Source organism: Strix aluco, chromosome 1 (genome assembly GCF_031877795.1).
Source record: "Strix aluco isolate bStrAlu1 chromosome 1, bStrAlu1.hap1, whole genome shotgun sequence".
NCBI classification, from domain to species: Eukaryota; Metazoa; Chordata; class Aves; order Strigiformes; family Strigidae; genus Strix; species Strix aluco.
Window position 1 is genome coordinate 139310752 of NC_133931.1, and position 24539 is coordinate 139335290.

General features: G+C 42.0%; 1 protein-coding gene across 2 annotated transcripts in view; it reads right to left on the reverse strand.

Moving 5' to 3' along the window:
* The window catches only part of IGF2BP3 (insulin like growth factor 2 mRNA binding protein 3), a 116998-nt gene extending 94227 nt beyond the window's left edge, over nt 1-22771 (reverse strand). For both annotated transcript variants that reach the window (XM_074837362.1, XM_074837353.1), the window contains exons 1-2: nt 21978-22771; nt 20574-20634 (exon numbers count right to left, since the gene is read on the reverse strand). In XM_074837362.1, the coding sequence (XP_074693463.1) occupies nt 20574-20634; nt 21978-22152 (236 nt within the window). In that variant the 5' untranslated portion in view covers nt 22153-22771. The remainder of the gene's footprint in view (nt 1-20573; nt 20635-21977) is intronic.
* Between the last annotated feature and the right edge of the window lie 1768 nt (nt 22772-24539).

Genomic DNA, 24539 nt, shown 5'->3' on the forward strand with positions numbered 1-24539 from the left:
AATGCACAAGTTTGAAGTCTGGTGTTTATTGATGCATGTGAACATTTTTTATATATATATATACATTATTGCTGTATCACAATTAGCAATAGCAAAAAAAATGAGTAAAGCTTTGCATGGCCAAGAGAGGAATCGCACAGAACCGGTGTCAAAATAAAAGATCACGAGCACCTTTGAGACTTCTCCATTTCAGTTACTATCAGCTCCTATTAAAAAAAAAAAAAAAAAAAAAAACAAACCTAAAGATATTCCTTAAAATTACCTAAAAAATACACAAAGCTTGTAACCCCTTTCCCCCCCTCTGCCATCCTCCCCACACAGAAAGAATAGATAGAAATGACAAAAGTGTTTTTGTGTTCCCAGGACCAGAACGAGCACTGAGCTAGCAGCGAGGAGAGACGGAATCCCCCACACACTGCGATAACCTGCGCAGCTCCTCTCGGAGACATCGCTCCTCCCGTCCTTCTCCTGCACTTCGGCAGCCCCGTACAGCTCCTTGCTGCAGAGCAGCATTAGCTATTTGCAGTCCCTTCTACTGTGTGCACGTGAATCAGCTCTCAACTTTCTCAAGAAAAACCCCAAACCAAATGCAAACGTACAGCAAAGAAAAAGGGACAAAGCTGTGTCTGACTGAATTTACCAGAGTGGCAACAGCTTCCATGAGGATGGGTTCTGACTTCAGAAAGCATCCTTTTGCACAGGGACAAAACTCTACACCATAGGTGGGGAAAGGAAAGAGCGAAATATAGGAGCAGCTTCCTGGAAATACTCTCTCATCTCAGACACTGTCAGCTCTTTTAGGATGTTTTCCATCTTCCTCGTAACTATTTTCTTCAGCAAAGTACAGTATATGCAAAGCTCCTATAGCTATCACATCCCAGGCAGCATAAACCTACAGAGAGTTTTGTTTTATTTTGTTTTGAAATAATCTTAAGTTTCATTACTTTACAACTACTTGCAGTCATACCAGGTATGTAAGACAAGAAACAGTCCTTTCAAATTCCATGAAGGTATTTTCTTATGATATTTTCATTTAATATATAGCTCACCTAGACTTAATAAATCTTCAGTAAATAAAACTTTGCCAGTGTATCTCGATGCGACTCATATAAGTCTTGTGTATGCACTTTTTCCAGTTTAGTCAGATTTCCTCATTCATTTCTTCCATTCTAAATAGGCATTGCAAATAGACGTCAACTGAAAAAAATTTTGTGATCTGTATCACATGAAGGTTTTTGAAAGCTACCTATAGTTCACAGCATGTGAACAGGTATTCCCACTTGTTTCTCTTCTTCAAAGACACACCTTTTATTAAGAAGAAAACAGACTTCTCTAGTTTCTATATAAAGTTAGTCCATAAGGAATTATTTGGCAATAATTTGCTTTTCTTTAGATGAATTGCACATATTCCAATTCTTCTTTTCAAGTATTATACAGGTAACTGGATTCAGTTACTTCAAACCGCTGCTGATGACCGAACATCAACATATTTATTCTGGGGATGTTGAGACATTGAGCCTTGTGTTTGGGGGACATGCAAATCTCTGCAACAATGAAATCAGGTAAAACAAAAATACATCATTGTGCCCCTTCACGAGGAAAGCAGCATATTTGTGCTACATGTGTGCACAGAGACAGAAAGGGCAAAGCACCATAAAGATGGATAATTTACTAAAAGCCATCTTAGTGATCTCACATGTAAATAGAGAACACATGCACAGAGACAACTAGTGCTCTGGACCCATGAGAACCCTCCACACATAAGAAACAATACTAAATGTTTTAGGAAAAAGGTGATGGGAGGAAGGAAGACACCACCTCACAATTTCAGCATTCTTTCTTTTATATGTACTCTTTCCTTCTCTCTCTGCCCTCACTATATACATCACTTTTTCTTCAACCTATCAAAATCCTCTTGGATTAAAAAGGTCTTGAAAATTGTCCATTTTTGCATCCTTGTGTTAAATAAAATCTCACACACTTTCAATAGTACAATCTCACTGTATGCTTTTATCTCACATTTAGCAAAGGCAAATCACATAAGACTTGTACCTTCCCTTAAGGGATAATAATTTTAAAAAACACAGAAGATAGACAATTATAAAGCAAAGAACAATAAAGGATCATGCTTTTGCTCACAGTTCCAACTTTTTTGTATCTCATAGGTGTGTCAAAATTTGACTGTTTCAGAGGGGAGCACACATACAAGTATCAAAGCAACTGCACTTCCACACTTTCCTGTACCCATGCTCTTATCAGACCCTTCTCACCATCCTCCCTCATTCCCCCCAGAGACCTGCTGCCTTCTGCTCCTTGATTCCCATTTCTCAACAATAACGCCGCGTAACAGTCTCTTATTTCAACAGCCATATTAACTACACACAATGTTAATGCCTTAAACCAGCACAGTGCAAACCTACTCTTTTTAAACAAGAGTCTGTGGTAAAAAGAGTTAAACATGTTTGAGAGGAGATCAAGTGAACATCGGCAATGTTAGTCCATTCAATTGTTTGAACTCAATACCTATGGGATAGAAAGTAAATGGTCTACCTTTTCCACTCTTCGGAATGTGCTTATTCATTTCATCCATTCTAGGTAAGCACTACTACACTGGTTACCTGGAAAAAGTCTTGGCTCCTCACACCACCAGCACAGACACAGAGTATGCCAATATCCACCAGCTCTGAGTGTTGTTAACTCCCGAGTGCTGCCTCCGAGCTCACAGTCCCCCAGCTCTGACAAATACACATAACGCCCCTGTAAACCCACTCACTGAAACAACCCTCTTTCTCCCTGCATGAAGACAAACCCCATAATTTCTCAAGCTTACTTCACTGACAACACAAGCTTAACATAGACATCTGGAGATGAAATATTAAAAAAAAAAATAACAATACACAACAAAAAAAAAACCACACTATGGGCTGTGGCTAATACCATATGGTAAGAAACAACTTCTGTATAAAAAGTCCTGACATGAACAGCCATAGAAGCAAAGTTAACAACTCCTATAGCCAAATGGAAAACTGTTGGTAATCAGCTGAATTTATAAGGGAAGGAGAAGTGTCTTATTGTTTACTCTGCAGCTAGCAAAATAAAAACAGGCAAGAAAAACCCAACACAAAAAGCTACCCCCACACACAGAGTTTATTAGTTTCTCCCCCTCAGGTTGCTCCAAGTAGCTGTTGCTTGATCACAACAGAGTGAATCAGTGTTTTTAATGCTCTTCTAGTGGGGAGGAAACAGGTTTACAGGACAAAACAAACAATCCTTAGCTCTCAATTCATATTAGCACAGTTGAAGAAAACATCAGCAGCAGTTTTTTAGTTACAAGGTGAGGAAGGGAATTTCTTTGCGGTAAATACAGGTAGTAATACAGATTAAGCCACTGGAGTAGCTTGTCTTGTAAGAGGTGCTGCAGTCTCTGCCTGCGTCCTGACCTCATACAAACTAGGGGTTTAAGCAACCTTTTCAGTCTTTTTAAGTCGTTCACATCTGAATCCTGAAAGCACGTAACAAATAAGTCCATCCAAATAAATTTTACTGAATATGCATTCTAAGCTATCCTTTTCTATACATAAAATCATATATAATTGTGTGTGTATATACATATATCTCAATTTGCTTATTCCTAACAAGTAGTTCTGATAAATACAAAAGCAAAGGGTCACACTCCTTACCTAAAAATAAGGTATACTGAATTTCTGTTAAAAATCCACTCAGGTTCAGTAAAAGTGACAGAGGTTTCTGTACCACTCCTGTTAAAAGGTAATTAATTTCTAGTGTATATTACAAGGCACACTGATGACACAGTTACTGTATTTTATCAAATCAGGCCATTAGTTTGTGAACCAGAAAGTTCATCTTGATGCCTTACTAACAGAAGAAAGGAGAATGGTTTCAAATACTGACTTGTTAACAAACTTCGCTTTTTATTTTTACACACTGATCTGGACAGCAGAATACTTGAAGAGGAAATGTTACTGCTCCAATTTCAGACCCAGTTCAGCAATTCAAGCACACAAAGCTTGGCTAAACCACAGACAAACTGCAGCAATACTTCTTTGTGTTGCCTCATTATTTAATCCCAGACCTGGATTTAAAAGCACTCTGTGTTACCCCTCAGAATAAGGATTTTCCATAAAATTTAGACAAAGAAAATTTTTTCTCAAAGCTCATACAAGACATAATAGTTGGCTCCTAACTACACTTTTCCCCTTTCATTTTGCACATACAACCCACCAAAGTAGCCACTTTGGAGAGGTGTATTATCTCAGCATTCAAGATGAAAATCTGGCTCCTGGATTACCTCACCAATCCCTCTGTCCCGATGATCAAATTTCCTACCAGTGCCTGCGAAACATCGCATCTGCTTACTACTTTCCACCAGGACAAACAATCAGAAGGCTGTCCATGGGGCCAGTAGACCATACAGCCCCACTCCCTGAAGCCACCAGCCAAACAACTGGGCACAGGCCTGCCCTCTCCTTGCAGGATAAACTCAAATACAGAGAGACTGGATATTTGTGGACAGGATATGATAGCTCAAGAAGCACAACCAGGAGATTTATAGTGGCACATCCAAGTTACTTTATACCAAATCGGTAAATCAACCAGTGTAAGACTGACTGTAGTTCTTATGTTTATGTAGATTAGCCAGATAGTAGGCTTTCATCTATTACCATTTGCTTCAGGATTTCAGTTCGACAATTCTTCACATCACTAATTAGACTAAAAGCTTATATTCATTATTTGTAAATTCCCTTGAGTGGTCCAGAAAGGCATTTTTAAAAGAAAATTCTAAAGCTTCTGCCATTACCATATTAATGTTGAATTTCTCATTTTAAAAAAACTTTCATTTTCCAGGTGTTGTTAATGAGAGAAGGCTGTTAAGATTTTTTTTTTAATTAAAGAATTAAGCACTGCTTTAAATTTAATGGGAAGTTCCAGTGTCCTTTAGGAAAACGGACTTTCATCTACCTTTGTGGCTTCTGACATTTCAGGTCTTTTCACTCATGCCAAAGTTTTTTGGAGAAACTGAAATGGTGTTTTTTTGTTTGTGTTGGTTTGGGGTGGGTTGTTCTTCTCCCCCCTTCCCAGGCTGGGGGGCAGAGGAGTGGTGTTTAGGTTTTTCCTAAGTGCCACAGTTTCTCTTTCCCACCTCCTCCTCAGTGCAGGGGGTCTGTATCCCTTAAACAATTGTACCACTGAGCTGATTTTGTTGACCAAACATTTTAGAGCTATGGTCACTTGCCATTTATTCTCCCACCCCACCACTAACTTGCAATTAGCTAGGATGTGGATAAAAGTAAAAACACTCAGGAGGTATATGGAAGACTGAAAATAACACCTTTAAATACAAAAGTGCTTCTAAACATGCAAAAAATTGTCTATTTAAAATCCTAACCAGTATGAACTAGTAATTCCCTAATGACAACACAATGCTCACCTTTTATCTGTCTCCTCCCCACCCCTCCTTTCCTTCGGCCACCAAAATAGCTAAAGGTTTCTTCTTTCCCTTCACCTGTTTTCCTAGTGCCCACAGGGGCTGCTGGCTGGAGCAGTCAGTATTTCCCTTATGGATTAAGTGTGAAGTTTTACATCAGCTGTAAGCAGCAGCTCTGGACTGAAACTTGCATATGATGTCCTTGCAATACATGGCCAAGTTAGGGACTGGGGAGCTCTAGATAGGGAAATGAAAAGAAGGAATTTACTACTTTTTTTCTTCTTCATTTTCAGTGAATTTGGCTCCTTTTAAAGAGCTCAGGGAGCAGAAAGAATTGGTATAGGATACTTCTATGTCATTTCTGAAGCAAAAAAGGGTACCAAGACTTAAATAATTTAAAAACCCAACAAGATACTTCGTTCCACAAAGCATCTGCTGGATATACCCTCACAGTGCTTTTAATTTCCATGTCTTCTCTACTACCATCACTTACTGCACAGAAGTTTGCTCATCAGTTAGAAACTCAATGGAACTAAGTGACACAGATATGTACAATGTAAAAGTTTTTGCAACTTTTTTTTGGTATGGGAAGTATGGCACTAGATTAGATCTTGTCTTAACAACAGCTCAGTGATTCATCCTTTCTCAGATTGAAGTATCTAAATAAAGTTAGCAGCGTTCATAGACAAACTCAGTAGCCACCATGCTGCTGACACCAGCTTCCTCAACCATGAACCAGTGTTTGCAGAGAACATCGGAAATGCTTTCCAGATGCCCTATGCCACAGCTACAGACAAGGAGTCTAACCCATTTTGGTCTCTTTCAGGTCACGCTCAAGTGAAACTAAGGTTGTTCATACTCAGTTTAAATTCACTATATGCTCCAAATTAACCAGTCAGAATCAGTTCTGGTTTGGGGGGTGGGGAGGGAGCAAAAGAAGGCTTGAAGTAAAATAGCAGGAGTTGCTGCGTGTATACGCTTATAGCATGCTACAGGCTCAGAGAGCAGGGGACCTCTGTTCTCTACTTTTTTGCTATTAAATATCTGATTTAAACCTTTCAGGTTGAGAGCAAGCTGCTTGAGAGCTTGAATTGAGTGAGGTGTTAGGGTAGTTCAGGGACTCATCCCAGCGTGTACTCCTCCACTGCCTCACTGTTTCACCCCACACACAGACTTTTTAAAGAAAAGCCTGTTTGCTGCCTCTCTCAGGCTACTCTACCAAAAGATGATACAAATTAATCTCCAGTTCCTAAAATGATCTTAGTAAACGAAGATCCTGTGGGGTCTGGGAAATGGAAACACACTGAAACAGTTGTGCTGCTGAAAGCACCATCTAACTTCAAAAAGCTTATATGCTATAACTAAAGTAAATTAAAATCTTGCTTAGTCTGATTTTAAGTGTATATGTAAACTTCAGCTAACAGACAGGCTTGCTAACATTTTCAAGTCTCTTCTATGATATAAAAGGATATTAACAAGGGCAAACTACTTCATTTAGACTACTGTCTATGTAATAACCAAAAATATGAATAAAGTTCTTGTGCTTAAAAGAACAAAATAAACTAAAAGCAGAGTTAACAAGACCACAGAGTAAACCAACACTTTCAAATGTGCAGCCACACATTTCAGGCTCTTTCCAGTGTTTAAAGCCCCTCAAAGAATGTAGTGGATGTCTGTGTGTACATGCACATGCATACATGGCTTTTCTCTGCATCCATCCCGGCCAAAGCTTCCGTTTTTATTACTTGTTTCATAAATATGTATATTACTCAACCTTGCAAGAGGACAGCTTTATACTGACATAATTGAGCATTTAAAAAATACACTATGCTTATCATCTGATGTTCTAGAAAAGCTTAACAAAGACCTGCAGTGAGCCTGCTCATGTGGCTAAGATTTTAATTTAAAAAAAAAAAAAAAAAAATCTATTTCCTCATTACTACTTTCCACCCTTCAATCTCAAGACAAACCAAGAAAAGTTTGAAAGGCACTGGGGCAAGACAAATAGCTTCTTTTAACTCTTCTAGACCACACTAACAAGAATAGATTAAGTAGAATCCTTCACAACTTTTACAACAGAATGTCAAATTTACTGTACATTTCCTATTATTTTTGCTTTAAAACAAGTTCCTCGATCTCAAAGGATTCAGTACAATAAACCTTATTCACACAAGTTTAAAAAAACCCAGAAACTTTTAAAGTATAAACTGATGCACATGATAACTAAGACACTGCACAGATACCAATTCTTGCTTTGATGTTCTAGTAATTATTTTACTTGTACACTCTGTTGAACTAATTGAATACCAACAAGAAGAAATAGCACTCAAGTGCTAGCCCTTACTAATGGCAATTCCACATGGCCTTCAACTGATTAAGTGACCTAAAGCAGATGAGATATAACACCTCTACCTGAGGAGTGCTAGAATGTGTGGGTTTTGCACTTTCACCACCAAATAGTGTTCCTTCTTTTCTCTTGCCCTGTCAAAACCCAAAAGTCATAGAAAGTGACCACTCTGCTCTTCGGCTTTGCCATTTTTATGCTTAATATCACCAGATGCAGAATTAAAAAAGAAAGAAGCCTTTGCTTTTCTCTACTTAAATTACTTGCAAAGAGAAACAAAGTAGGCTTATGATTTTTGGACGTTATTGTAACTTTTTTAAAGTAATTTTCTCTGAAGAGTTTTCCCCAGAAAATGAAATCCTATTCATTTACACACACACACAAAAAAATGTGTGGACAGAACAGCATCAAATAAAATTATTTCATAGCTGTACTTACAGCAAAAAGTTACATGTTAGAACAAGTGTGTACTCTCCCCTCAAAAAATTTTATACCCTCAAAGTATAGAATGCACCATCTTCCAGTTGGGATATAGAGCTAAATAACATACACACTTTGCACATATACACAATATTTTCTACATTAAGTTTTGATCTAAAGACAGGTTACTGGAAAAAAATTAACTTTTTATAAATTAACTTCTGAAAACATGTTAAAGTAATAACGCAAAGTTTTCTGTTGTCTACAAAGCTTATTTTCTCCTTTTTTGTACTGACATAGTTAAATTATCACAACTTGTGTGTAAAGAGCCTTTTGCAATTTTTTTACATTTACTTAATAGAAATATTGTTGATTATATCTTTCATTAAACTTTTTTAAAAATTACCAAAACAATCTTCTGTGCTTTTGCCATAGCACCTTTGATTAGTGCACACAGGCCTACATATATTATATGAAAGCTCGGGGATTGCTTTCACACCAGGCCTTGATGAAAGCCTTAGAGTATCATTTCATTCTCTTCAACTGGAAAAATCAACAGCTAAAATTAATTGTTCACAAATTTTAAATTATGCAACATCTCAATATTACAATTTCTTTCAAAGGCAAGTTATGCTGAAAAATCACTTGCATAAGAGGTGTAAGTATATTTTCTTTAGTAACCTTTGCAGTTAATATTTAATAATTTCCCCTGCTTTCATAATGCTATAAGAAAACTGCCATGACTTTCAGAAGTGGCATATAAAGCAATTACAGGATAGTCACTATCACCTTTCAAATAACTTCATTATTTTTCATTTCCTTTTTTACAGAAAACATGGAATATAGTGCATGTTTTGAGAATGAAGATCACAGTAAGCGTTGACTTTTTCACTGTCACTGTGGATTTAAATACACTTATGATCAGAGCACAAAAAAATAGAGTTTACATCTCTGCGCCGAAAACCTCACTGTCTACATAGGGTAACATGTACACTATTTTGGTTCACTCTGCATTAAACTGAAATTGTGAATTCGGATCACTTAGTTTCAAAGCAGAGAAAAGGCCTATACCATGCAACAGCTAACCAGTTAATTCATAAGTATAATTCACAAGGTAATCATCATTAACATCAAGGTTATTTGCATTTAGTAACTTGCAGTCTTCACATGCATAACATTTTGCTAGATATTTAAATCAAGATTAGGAACAAAGTTTATATGAGTGATGATGAAAATTTTGACCAAGTTTAATAAATTATTTAGCAGTTAATTACTTCGACTTTAGTTTGTATACAGATGTGCAAACTTATTATCACACCAAGACAGTAATTACTATCTTATTTTTACAATCATACACTACTGATTTGTTAACAGAGATACCTAAATTAAGTGGTACCTGCCCCCACTAGTAGATCAAGTTGCTTTTACCTGAGCATAGCTTAGCATAGTTTAAATATGCCTTTCAAAGTTTTGAAATTGAACTGTTCCATCTGCATATAGATATGCTAACAACTGAGGATTTAGGAAAAACATTTTAAAGAAATAAGAGCAGAAGAAAGCTAAAAATACAGAATTACAAAAAAAATCAGCATAAGGAAGACTATGATGTTATAAGATAAATATTCAACCACAGAAAGTACTCGTCCTTCTTTAGGGGCTACTGATCGTTTTTTGCTAACACTGCTGTTCGTATGTCTCCACTCATCTCCCCCACCATTACCCCCCAAAAATCAGCTCATTTCAAACCATGCTGGCACCAGCTTGGTGCCTAGTACTGGACTACACAATGAGGCACAACTACCAGTAACAACCAGAACCAGAGCTACCAAAAGCCTCAAAACAAAGCAGTCGCTCCTTCCCTCTCCTCCCCCAAACCTCAAAGACATGCTTTAATAGTTTGTAACCACATGCACGTTATCCACAGAGTGCAAGGAAAGTTCACGGAGCTGGATGTTAGAGGAAAACGAAACAGGTCAAGGCACCTGCTCAGCCCCCCCAAACCAGGCAAAGCTCTCCTCATCTAGCCCAAGCCTCACCAGGCAGGACACACACCACAGCCACCTCCAGAAAACTATCACTGCTCAAACGCCATTTCTTCATCAGGAACTTGCAGGGCTTCATCGTGGTGAAACATGACCAAGTTTTGGACAGACTTTTCTACGCCTTGCATTTTCTCCACCCCCCCACCCCCCCCTTTTTTTTTCCAAAAAAAAGGGTACCACCCAAAATGATACCCTCAGTGACACAAGTCAGAACTATGTCAAAGAGCAGCTTTCTGAAATACTGAACTATGTGTGATTTCCAACAACACTCTTTAGCTAAAAAGTTAAGATAGCTTGAACTTTCATTTGAAAAGCCATTTTGAAGAGCTGCAGTACAAAACACAGCACTGCTATACAGCAGGAGACTGACGTAACCACACGTGCAATGCTGGATCTGTACTGTCGTTCATGCATTCAGAAGTAGCATTTTCATGTTAAGATGCTGAACTTAATCCAACGTATGCAAAACCAGTAACAGTCATAGTAAGTGAACTGTGTGTATCAGGTGATGTGAGCAAATGGGCCAGGAAGAAAAGCAATGTACATAAGCTTATTATTTGCCACAGAGGCAGACAAAAGCCAATCACAGCAAGTGAATGCAATTTTGTGATATTACTGAAGCTAGTCAAACATAAAGGTAAAGCAATCTAACTCAATCTAAAAGCTTGAAGGGCTCTACAAATTATAATGATAAATCTTTACCCAAGATTGGGATCACCACTTTTAAGGAGTGATGGGTAGCTTCAACTTTATGTGGGTTAATCACATGCTACATACCTGAAAAGATAATTCTGTTGCTCATGATTTGAGTTTAACTGAACAACTGTCATCAAGTCCAGTTGTACAAAGGGGGTGTACTCCACAGCTTCAGGTAAAAGTTCACAGTTCTATGTTAAATGCAAAATTTGGGGCATTGTCAACAGTCACTTCTTGTTTAAGAGAGCAGCCAGCGTAGAAATCAAATTATTTATAAAAATTCCCTCTCAACTGCATAACAGAAAAAATGAAAACTTCTAAGTAGAGGTAACAACTCACTCTAAGCAAACACATTGTTAATGTAAACAAAATAAGCAGCAACCCAAAACAAGTTACCATTTGCTGTTAGGACTCAGACCACCAATGAGAAACAAACTTAGTATTTCATAAATAAATGAAGGGTCTTTTGATTACTTTTTGATTATCATAACTTAATGTAGGGTGTTTGGATGGGGGGGTTGGGGGGTTTTTGGGGGGGATGGTGGTGTTCTTGTCTTTAAGAAAGATGATTTAATAGAATAAGCATTCTGGTGCATCTTGAATGAATCGGTATTAGCAGTATAAGAGCAATTATACACCACTGCTACTCAGCACCAGCATTAACCTCTGAAAAGAAATTTAATGATGAGTACACAGTATTTTAAAGAGATCTCTGCTCTGGCTTTAAGAGCTGTCAATTTCTCATGTATTTTGTACAGGTTATTAGAAGCAATTTAAATACCTGTACTGTACCCGAGGATCCTCCAATTCCTTCATTAAGTGTTAGTAAATCTACAGAGCACATGCTTACCATCGTCTCCTAGGAAGCATTTAAAACTAAAAAATAATCTGAATTTGTAGACAGTTTTAAATGCTTATCATTCTTGAAAGTTGCACATTACTTAAAATTAACCTACATTAAAAATATCTATGCAGGTACAAAATTCATACAATTGTGAAACAAGTATTGAGATATTCCAACACTTCTGTTAGGGTCAAAAGGAGTAACCTCCTTGTTAGAAATGGCAGATTTTAGCTCTCTGTCACCAAGTTACACAGCTGTCCACCACCACCTAGAATTTGCTTAAATAACTGAACTTCTATTAATGCAAAGCTCACCCTGTAAGAACTCTTGTTGTTGACCAGCACCAGCACCCACTGTGGTCAATACCGCTAAAAGACACTTAGCATTGAATCCCTCTCTTGACCCTGACGAATAGCTCCCTCTGCACACCGGAGTGCTGTTTTTCCACAAAGACAGATGTGATTCATTCAGGGATCCAGTTCCCTTGGCAGGAAAGACCCGTGTGCTCTTTACAGCGCAACATTACACATCTGTAACAGACCAGCACCTCAATGGCAAGGGGAACCTGTGCAAGCTGATATACAATTTGGAAACTCATCTGAAAAATCATTTCAAGATTAGTAACAATATTCCAAGACAGACAATTTTTTTTCCCCCCCCCCAACCGTTACACGCTTGAGGTTGCCACAAAACTTTCACTGGAAAAATCATTTAAAGCACATTTACCAGAGTTTTAATTCACATTAGGAAAAAGACATGGTTTACAAGTGTAGTCTGTTATCTTGGATTAAACTACTACCTAAATTCCTCAAACATCCTACTGATTATGTTTTACAAGTACCATCCCAAAGAGACATTGTTTTGAAATTTTTACTCTAGATGTAGGAGGAAGAATTGAACTATTCTTCCACGATAACCAGGAAGACACCATGACATAGAGAATCTGCCCTATGTGTATAAACCAAATAATCCACTCTCTCACTGTAAATAAATTTCTGGATGATCTGTTCTGTAATTGTTTTAGAACCGCTTTTAGAAAACAGACCCTTGTATCTTTTGCCTTTGCTAGATGATATATGCATTTTCCCTGTCAAAGCTAGAGCAGTTTTGCAAACTCAGTTTCCCAAGAGCCTCCCCGCAGCACGCTGGGGACTTCCTCTGAGGGCAGGGGAGAAGGGGCAGAGTGCGCCCAGGATCAGGCCCCAGGATGAAAGCTGTGTGGAGCAATGGCATAGTAACACTCACTTGAGGTGCTTGGGGTTTTTTGTTTTTTCACCCCCTCCTTCTCATAGCTAGCTGTCCAGCCCTGCTTATTCTTAGATAATTTTAGTCCAGTCTTGATCCATGCATGCTAGATATTCAACAGATAATTTCAAATCCAAATGCAACAAGCTTTTTACTTCATTCCTAACCACTATTTAACATGAAGTTTCAGTAAAATAAGTAATTGTGAACCCAACTAATAACTTAAGACTTTTTTTTTTCCAATAGAAATTTTTGTTCACACAGACTAGAGTTCCCTCTATCTGGAATTTTGATTTCTGCACTACAATATTTAAGGCTCCATTAAACTGAAGGGAACTCCATTTTTGGCAGAAAACCTACAGGACCTGTACATTTCATATTTAAAAATAAAACCAATTTACCAAAACAATAAAGCAGTGCTATTTTCACAAAGAGGAAAAAATGTATTAGACACACGGTGTGGACTACGTATTTTAAAATAGCGTTCCTAAAGTTCAGCTGAGCATGAAAGTTAATCTTTCAAAAGTGAACATTCAGCTCCAGTTGTGTTCAAGTGTACTAGTACTAGCAAAAAAACCCCAACCTTACTATTTTTATAAATTCTCCAGATATTTTTAGCTGGTCTCCTAAACTACAAATTATTTTATGGTAATATAATCTTCTGAAATGCATGTGTGTGTATATATATACACACACACAGACACATACACATTCTCTTTGAAACACTTCTCTGCATTTATTCCTCACCAATCTGACTACAGATCAAGATACAGAATGATCAAGATACCAAAAAAAAAAAATCAAAATGGAGTAAGGCCCTTCCCAGCTGAAGACCTTTCATTTCAAAGCAGGTTTGTTTTAATATTTAGTCCCATACCCAAGAAGAGTCAGATCCCTCTTTGACTCATTGTTATCTGTGCTCTTAATCCAAATTTTAATTTAATTAAAAATACAGAATGCCTTATTTCACCTGTTAGAGGCAGCTTTCCATCCATCCAGATTTGAAAAAAGGATAGTTTTAGTTGATGCTGATTCCACTGCACCATGAAGAGGCAGGCAATAGGGGAGGAACATTGCTAGGGTTAAACTGCACAGGAGTCAGCATTTATACTACAGGTTTCTCTTGTGCCAGCTGCCATGATAATACACTTCAGCAAAATAACATTTAATGTTATAATTTAATATAATTTTCCATTTTGAAGTTTCAATGTATTTGCAGAAAAAAAAAATGGAGAACAACACCTTTTTTGGTCCCACTCTTATTGTCATTACATATACAGCATTTTAACATTTACCCCAATATTGACCCTAGGTAACACACTTTATTTGCTAAGTATCCAACCGCAAACATGAAGATTTTCTTTGTGGCTAAACATGTGCATCTTTCAACACACACTCACAAACCTATATTGCAGATCTGGAAAGAAGCAAAACCAGGAGAGAATACAATAATATATTTTTTTGTTAGTTACCTGAAACATACTCAAACACACAGGAACTCTTGCTGCCATACATAAACTTTTCAAAGCCAAGTTACTTACTCCAGGTGATGAGAAGAAATAACTGTCACTGAAGTACCCACATGGATAAACATGCCCAGAGAGGATGGGTAGCATCAGTAAGCACTGGGCTTACTTATCTCCCCAGCACACCCCAAACCTGGATATCTGGGGAGATTTTGGATGGCTCATTCAACAAAATTTTTCTTTATTTAGACAGAAAATGTAAGACTCATACAGCAAAGATACAGAATGAAATGATATACAAGTGTATACACTTGACATACCCAGAAAAAAAAAAAGAAAAAAGATAAGAATGGAAGCCTCAGACTAAAACTATAAAATAACACACAGGTATTTCTGATAACATTGTCACATTTCTAAACAAAATAAGAAAGAGTTATAGTTTTATCTCAGCTTTCAACAGTAATTAGCATATAACATAATTCTATACCCTGCATCATTCAAGGTAAAGAATGGACTGACATGCAGATAAAACTTTTTGCATATGAAAACAAAATGAGAGAACACACATTGAAAGAGAATTGTATTGAAGCACACTGGAACTACATGCTAAGTGCATAAATCCAATACAAACTCTTCTATCTATCCCTCTCCCTCTGTAAAACATGAAAGTTATCTTCCTTACTTAGATTTTATAGCATTTGATTTTTGCACCCATTCTCCATCTATTTACTGATTCTGAATAATCAAATTCCAATAATAAATTTGACTCTTAAGTTACAAGAAAAAAAAAATCCTACATCAATATTGCCCTGGGCCCGTCTCATGGGGCTTGTGTAAGGATGAAATCACCAGAAAAGAGTCTCTAACTGTAGTCCATGGCACTATGTATTTGTTACCAAAATCCCAGTAGGATAAAATCCTAAAAGCTGAGATGACATTAAGGAGAGGAGCAGGCTTAAGGAGTGAGGAATCTCTTTTGTGAGGTTCCCTGAAGGGCTAGCCCTGTCCGTGGTTAAGTATTAGGTGTATTTTAATTCCGCCTGGGTTCCTCTCTCATGGCCATTATAGGAAGCTTCACATTTTCTATTAAGTAGGTAAATCCCAGGCCATTTAAGATTTTTTCGGGTCAAAACTACGCATTTGAAGTCCACCCAGTAGCTAGCCAGAAGCCATAAAAGGACTCCAGCACTGTAGAGTCCTATGCTCTGCACTTAAAAGAGCAACTGAAATGAACACAGCCCCATTTTACAAAAATACCACCTTCAAGGTCTCAGAAATGTGGAAAATGTTATTACCCCATGCTTGAGAAGGAAAAAAGGGAGAAATAAAAAAATTTTAAACATTTCCTGATTATATTTTACTACCCTTGAATTACACTTCCAAAATGTTATTTTTTTATTCCACCCCTTCAAAATTCACCATATCTACACACAATTTAAGGTTCACTACAAGTATGTTCTCAGGGTACCTTCTATAAAGCGAAGGTAAAAAAAAGTGCAGGACCACCCTTTCAGGACATGCTTTTAGAGCTGTGTTTCATGTACTCCTGCTTATTTTTTAAAACTGCAACAAGAAACAATTTTTTTTAAAATGATCAAACAGTATGAGAAGTTATAAAAATTAAACTTCCAACAACATAACAGTTAACATGATTAGTGAAGAATTATCTGTTCTTGCCATAACAATTCGTTGTCTATATAAGAATCATCACAAGTATCCAGGTTTGTTTCCACTCTAATTGTAAGTTTTCAAAGATTAAAAAAGAAAAAAATTAATTTCCTGTTCACATCTGCAAAAATAAATGTGGAAACAGAGAATAAAACCCCCAAATCACTATGCATAGTTTTGGACCTTCACTCTCAAAAACATTCTAGTTTGGACCAAGGCATGGTCCTCTACCTCTTTCTGCAGAAAAGAGCACAAATACAGCTAATAAATGACATTTTCTATCATGTCTTCTTACATTTAGCATGTTTCTTCCTACCTGATATTTACAGAAACCAAACTAAAAATCAATGCCACTGAATTTTATTTTTTATTAACTGTGACCACTGCAGCCACCATACATACTTCAGCCTCCAAAGTCATTTCCCACCACCTTGCACACACAAGATACAAGCCCTCATTATACTGAAAATTAACAATAAAATCTGATGCCCATCCAGCAGCACAATGATCACCCCAGAACAGAGATGGTTGCACAAGGGATTTTGGGCCTGTTTTCCTCAAATCAGCCTTTGGATACTTCAGTATTACAGATGACGCACAGCTGGCAGGTCATTGCGCTCCCCATAGCATGGCACATTAAGAGGCAACATTACCTACAAGATGCACCTTTGCTACCCTCTTCTCCTGCTCCTCTCCCAAACGAACCCCCCCAGAAGAGATGCAGTGAATTTATTTTCTCAAAGAGCCCTCGGGGTGGGGGGAAGAAAATTAAGCTTCTAATTGGAAAGATACCTCATCATTGCCACAATTGAGGTGTTCTGAGCATTTTAGGCACCTGAAGGCCCCAGGAAGAGGCATGGTGGACCACGTCTGGGTGGGAAGCCCACCTGGACACGGGAGTCAGGGCCAGGAAGCTGCACCAGGCACATCCCCAGGTGCCCACAGTTAGCACCTGCCCTCCCCCCTCATCACACACAAGTGACATCAGGGCCAGTTGAATAATCAGATTGCAGCATCCATCACCTTGCAAGATACCAGCTGCTCTTGGATTGCAGCAAGGTAGTACCCAAAGCCTTGCACCACAAGTTTCATGGGCACAGACTCACATACACTATGGGTTGCCACCATCCTCCTCCCACATTGCTACTTTGGGAGAAGAAAACCCATCTAAGTAGCAATCATATAACTAAGAGCACCCTGCCTTCCCTCACAGAGCATGACTACCAGTCCGAATTATTACAATACCTTCTTCAACTTTCGCATAAAGTGACCTAAACCTTTAAATACTGCAATAGCCTTCCTCCACACCGAGGGGTCTGAATGCAGAAATGCTGCATTCCTTTGGCATTCCCTTGAGATTTCAATAGTAAGTCAGGAATCTACTCCGAGCTTATTAAATACTTTGCACCTCCCCCAGAATAATTCTCCACCCTTCCATCAAGGAAACCTTGACCAGGCCCCTTCTTTCAACTGCAGTGTATCCCCTTGTCTGTTTTTAAATGCTTCCGGGGGGGGGGGGGGGAGTGGGGGGGAGGAGACAAGGAGACACACACCGGCTCTCTCCATTCCACAGCAGGTAGGAAGGTAATTTTACAAACCTGGGTGTGCCCATTTCAAATCTGAAGATCCAGCAAGGGCTGGAATGCAGTGACTACTGGGCCCAAGAATTTCACCCTGAATAACAAGCCAGGCACACTCCATCGTCTTCTGGATTCAGCTCAACTTTATGGCAACCCTAGCTGACACCACCTCTTGACCTTCCTTTATGTGACAAGGATATGGATTACCAAATCCTTACCCTTTCCTCCCATGCACCTCAGCTGCCTCTGAAGAAAGATACCCACAAACTACCTTTGTGAGTGATAATATATACACTCTACTAAAAAAAAAAAAAATCGTATTTAAGGAGGTTGTAAGGAGGGGAGCTAGGACTCTCTATGAAGCAGCCTCACAGCAGCAGAGGTCAATACAATGTATTGAATAATTTCAGTGCACTACAAAACAACTTTTGCTCTTATGAAGTAATCATTTGACCAAACTATTAATTGTACACTCATGCTGAAAGGCAGACTTGACACATTCACTTTTTTTTTTTAATGGCGTCACCTCTCTAACAGTATCTCCCACACTGGAGTGTACAGGGCTCTCTGGAAAGCGCTCCCCGGCTCTGCAGCATGCAAACACACTGGGTGGGCCTAGTGAGCAACACCCCCCCCACACCCAGCTGTGTCGACACCTTTCCCTTGTGTGAAAAGATACAAAGACTTCAAATAAGTTACTTTGAAAGCACCTTAATAACCAGTTTTACCAAAATACTCAACATTTGAAAACTCTGTTTTTACAGTACCTAACAACTCTAAATACACACCCAGTAAACAATGTTTATACAGACATGGAAGAAGTCTCCAACTTTTTGACACACACACCCCCCCCCCCCAAAAAAAAAAAGTATTAGACAACTATAAGAGGAATGAGAGAGTCACTTTTACATATGGAGGCCAGTGAATGAATTTTAAGTGGCTTTCTATATTTGATTTTGGGAGAGGGGGAACAGAAACAAAGGGGAAGGAAGTGCAGTTATGAGAAATGCAATTTAATTTTCTGTTAAACAGCAGTATAAATCTGAACTATATCTAATACATTCCAAGATGATACTGCACGATGAAACAGTGTTTTAACAAATAAGGGCTTTGGGAGAAGCAATATGGGTATGCTGATACAATTACATTCCAAATTTTTTCAGTATGCCTATACATAGGCAACGGATGCCTAGAAAAGTGCTTAAGTTCATTGCAGAATTCTTTTCAACAAGTTAGATGCGTTTTTCTGATAATTGCTAATTCAGACAAATAGGAAGACGTGCTACCCAATATGAAGAATGGACTTTTACACCATTTCAGCTGACAGCTGAAAGCACAAGAAAATACTTTTAAACACATTAAACAATGATTTTAAAAAGTGGGGGGGCACCGGTGATTTTAAATTTACCTTTATATGAGTAAAATGAATTTGTTTTCAACAGCATAAATAGAATACTACTTGTGCAAGTTTAAGATTAATAAGCATGATAATAAATTTATTTATTACAGAGACTAATAGGAAATTATCAATTCTTATATGTCCCATGGAATTTTCTTCTTAAATCTAAAAATATATTCCACCTACAACAGAATTTTTATGTATAAAAGATCTGAAATATAGGCTACTGTAAATCAAAGCCATATACCTTGCATATTAAATGAGAAAGAGCATATACAGCATATTAATTTCCAATGAAAAGTATCAAATAAATATAACCATAAAGATTAACATGCTGAGTTGGTTCAGAGAGGTGTTCCCCCCTCCCTAACTAGAGCAAAAATCCTCACTTTCTCACATGAAGCTTTCCTCTAAGACTAAATAGTGATTAAACTTCTAATTCTCAAAATACCAAGATACAACATCCATCAAGACAGCTATTACACCTTTTCAAATCAACTATTTCAAAAAGACTGTGCTTTTAAAAATAACCCTGAAATAGTAGAAGCCCCTTCTAACAAAGTTACACAGACAGACATACTTCCCAGATTGAATAATGGAGTACAGGAACAAGCACGTGGAAAGTTTGATCTATTTTGCTTTTAGTGTCTAGTGCACGCCAGGTTTTCTATAATCTAAATATTTCTGAAAGAAACAGGCTGAATTGCTATAGGCAGTATAAAAATACTACCCTGCTTTATTGTAAGTATTGCTTCTTTACATGAGGCCCAACAAAATTACTGCTTTGCAAAAATTAAACATACGTTTAGAAATTAAGGATGCATAAATCCTGTCCTTATTGGGAAGAAGTCATTCTTCCTGCTGCTTCTATAGACCAGCTCAAAATAGTGATGAAAAATCCTCTCAAATACAGATGAGACTTCTACTACGTGCCTATAAAACGCTGCAGACTCCAACATGGCAGGATCAAAAAAATATGTGTACCAGTATATTTACAAGATGATTTTGCTGCTGGAGCACAGCTCATGTGCTTGCCCGTTATGCAGTTCACAGCACCACATTTCATTTCCTGCTAACACCCAGATTTTAACTCTTCTCACGGAACTTTAAATTTTAAAATCTTTGCAGTCATTTGCCATCAGACCGTAATAACTTGCTTCTCCCACAAAAAGGCTTTTTTTTAAAAAAAAAAAAAAATATAATTAGATACTACCACTGGCTGCCCGGCCAAGACGCTACATTAGAAATACATGGGGTGATTCTAGAAAACCTCTAGGACAGCACAGAGTGCACGCCTGTGGGTTTAAGAAAGCGGTCCATTTATCTACAGGGAAAAGAAACACAAACCTAAGCATTTTTCCAATCGCTTCTCACTGGGTAACTGAGGGCAAAGGGACGGGAGGGGGGAATAAAAATAAATTACCTTTGTCTTTTAGGGACTGAATGTTCAACTTCTATGAGTTTCCCATGCAGCTCCACTTTACCTGCAGAGAGAAACAGAAAGGGGGAAATATCTGAGCGCGGCTGCGCGCCCCCCGCGCCCCCGTCTCCCGGAGGGGTTTGCAGGGGTGTAAAGCCGGGAACGGGAGCGCAACATGTTATCGCCCATTCATCGGCAGCCCGGGCACCGGCGGAGCGAGGACCCGGCGCCTGGGAACGCGACGGGGCCCGGGGCCGAGCCGCCGAGCGGGGGAGCCGGGGCCGCCCGCAGCGGGGCCCCCTCCGCCGCGCCAGCCCCGAGCGACCCGTGAAACGCCGTGTGCGGGACCCGGGCTCGGCCCCGGCCCCGGCCCCGGCCGGGAGAGCGGGGGCTCCGCCGCCCCCCGCGCCGCCGCCGGGCCTCCAACTTCGGGCGGTTTTCTGCGCGGAAGCGGGTGGGAAGGGAGCCGAAACGAGACGCCGAGCACACAGCCCGAGCCCATCTTTTCCGAGGGAGCCTCTCCCAGCAGACCTCCGCAAAGCCGCTTGACGCGGAAAAAAAAAAAAAAAAGAAAAAAATTTCATTTATTTTTTTTTTTAAGCACACAAAAACAGGATGTCGGGGCCAGGAGCCGGCGCGCTGCTGGAGTCGGTGATGGGTGCATGAGAGCAGCGAAGAGAAACCGAAATAAATAGCAGAGCAGCGCAGGGAGGGGGGGGGCAGGTAGGGCTCCCCCCCCTCCCAAGTTTGGGGCAATTCGGCAGCTCGCCCCCAGCCCTGCGGCCTGCGCCAAGCCGCGGGGAGCCCCCGCCCGCTCCGGGGGGAGGCGGCCCCTGCGAGGGGCTGCGGGGGGGGGCCAGCTGTGCCCAAGAAGGGGGGGGGGAGGGGGTGTATAGTGTGTGCAGCCGCTGCCCCGCGGAGCGCAGCGCACCCCGCGCAAGGCTCCGCGCCCGCAGCCCGCCTCCGCCTCACTGCGCCCGCCGCCCGCCCCCCCCCTCAATGCAGCGAGGGCCCCTGGCCGGGCAGGGCTGGCCGTGGGGTGTGGAAAAACATGGGAGCCGCCGCGCCGCGGGTCCGTGGGCCCAGGCTCCCGCCCCTCCCCGGCCCCACTCCCCCGCCACGCCGGGCCGGCCCCTCCCGGAGGGCCGCCGCCGCCGCGCAAGCCCCGCGCAAAGCCTCCGCGGGAAGGCCGGGCGGCTCCGGCCCCGCTAGGGAAAACAACAGTTTGCACTTCACCTGGGGGCTGGGGGGCAGGGACACCCCTCCCCAACCTTCCCCCCACCCCCCAAACCGGCGGCGCCGCGCGGCCCAGCCCGCCGCTGCAGCGGCTCCGCGGCCGCGGAGGAGCGCGGGCGGCGGGAACCGTCGGGGCTGCAGAGAGAGGGGGGAGTGGAAGGGGCCGCTCACCTGAAAGTGCCTCGATGGCCTTCATGGCCCAGGTCTCGTCGGGGCAGTCCACGAAGGCATACCCCGTCTTCACCAGGAACTGGCCCGAGAATGGGATCTTGGAGTCCTTAAAGAGACTTTCCAGGTCGAGGGGGCTGACGTTCTCGCCCAGGTTGCCGATGTAGAGCTTGTTCATCTTCCTGGCGGCTCGGGGAGGCGCGCACCGCGGGCTGTAACCCTCGTCTTGCGAGAGGAGGTGGGGAGGAAGGGGGAAATAAAACAAAATGCGATGGAGGAAGGAGAGAGAGAGAGAGAGAGGACAGGGAAAAAAAAAAAATCAGATCTGCAGCTTGTGTCCCTCCCTCTCTCTCTCAAGGGGTAAAAAAAAAAAAAAAAAAAAAAAAAAAAAAAAAGCGTAGCCAAACGGGAGCCCTAAGTGCCTGCCGTGCTACCCGGGCGCATGGGGGGCGCGGGGGAAACACCCAGCGCCGGGGCCGCGGATGGCGGGCTGAGGAGAGGAAAAGGAGGAGGGGAGGGAAAAAAAAACTACTTTTTTTGTCTTGCCCCCAAGCCCCTTTGGCAGCAGCAGGCGGACTATGAAAATGTCACACTACGTGCGTGCAGGCGCCGCCTCTCAGTATAAAAAAAAAAAAAAAACAGAGAAGGGGAGGGGGGAGGGAAGGAGGGAGGGAGAGAGAAAAAAAAAAATTACTTGAATATTCCGGCTTTTTGAATGAGCCACGTGTTCAAACTACAAATCAACTTCTCACGTGAGGAATCCCAGCTCTTCAATTAGCGAGTGGATGGGGCGCGCACACACACACACACTCACGGAGGAGGAGGAGGAGGGCCGGGGTGAAGGACGGGGAGAGGGGAGGCTGGACAGGACAGGACAAGTTTAGAGAGGGCCGTAAGGCGGGGGAAGGGGAAACCGGAGTTGGGTGGGCGCCGGCCTCGCTCCGCTCTACGCCGCCTCTGCCCTTCCAGCGGGGGAGTCCGCTCCGCTCGCCCCCGCCGCCCAAAAACGGCTGGGCGGCCGCACCTCCCCCCGTGCGAGCGGGGTGTGATCCCGGGGAGGGAGGGGAAAAGGCACCGCAATGCCCGCCCCCCCCCCCGCTCCTCCCCCGCCGTGCCAGGCTGTGGGGATTATTCATCGGGGTCGTGCCTGGGCGATCCCGCTCCCCGGCACCATGGGTCGGGGGGGAGGGTGGGGAGGAGGAGGAGGAGGAGGAGGAGGAAGAGGGGGAAGAAGAAGAAGAAGAGGGGGGAGGGGGGGTGCGGGTGTGGGGGGAGGCGGAGGGGGAGAGCGGGGATCCGCTCCCGCGCAGCGCTGCCGCGGCTGCGTGCTGGGGGGGCTGCGCGGGGCGGGGGCGGAGGGTCCCTCCAGCCGCGGAGGAGCCCCATATGGTAATGTGTCTGCATTGCTCGCTGTGCCCCTTGCGCTGAGCCTTTCGGAAAGGAGGAGAAAGAGAAGGAGGGGAAAAGAAGGGGGAAAAAAAAAAAAAAAGACAAAGGGGTGGAGGACAGTTGGGGGATGATGAAGAAGGGGAGAGTCCTGGGACGAAGGAGCCGCGCTCCGGCGCTGCCCGTCCCGGGGAGGGGCGGGGGGGACCACGCTCCCTTCCCATCCGCGTAATGGTGGACGGCGCGGGGGGAAACGCGAAGGCACCGTTGCCCTCGGCTGGTAACGGCACACAAAGGGATTTGGCGACCCCCCTCCTCCCCCCCGCCCCCCCCCCCCCCCCCCGCCCCCGGCCCGGTTTAAGGAACCATTCATAATTCCCCACATTCGTACAGATACAATGGTGGGCTTGTGGGGGAGGGGTTTGGGGGTGTGGAGCCTTTCCAGTGCAAACAAAATGTTGCCTGAAGATGAAGAAAGGATACGGAAATGAAAGCCAGCACTGTGTTTAATATAGCGATCTAGTAGGTTTTGTTTAATAATTCAACGCACTTTAGCCGAAGGTTTCATTTATTCCGTGGTAGGCTGCTTGCGGTACGTTTTAATAGGTATATCCATGGAAAATGGTTAAATACTTTTATTAGTGAGCAGTGAATGGATTTCCACATGTCCTGTAGTACGTCTGGGAATCCGTAGTAAACAGGGACGCTTCCTAGTTTTGTGGCTAACTTCTACCAAGTATACAATTAAAGAGGGGTGATTTAAATCTCCTTGGAAGCCGTGCGGGGGGCCGGCTTTTGTTACCCGGGCTCCGGCCGCGGCGGCTCGGCGGTGGTGGCGGCGGTGGTGGCGGTGGTGGTGGTGGCACGCAGGGCTCGGAGGGGGCGCGGGGGAAGAAAGCAAGTCGCGAAGGTTTCGCCTGTGGTGGTATGATGCAAGGAGACATGTCCTCGCCATGAGGGCTGGAGCCCCAGACCGCTGGGAATCATCAGGGGCTGGGGGAATGTTGCAGTCAGTTGGGAGCACGGCCCTTTTGTTGCGTGCATCCAAGCGCTTGGCTTACCGAAAAAAACTAATATTTGTGATTTCAACCCATTGTTTAATCTCAGTGTCGTTTTTTCTGAACTTTTAATTGTCAGCTTGCGATTGAGGAAAGCGAGTGTTTCGTGCTCCACTCCTCA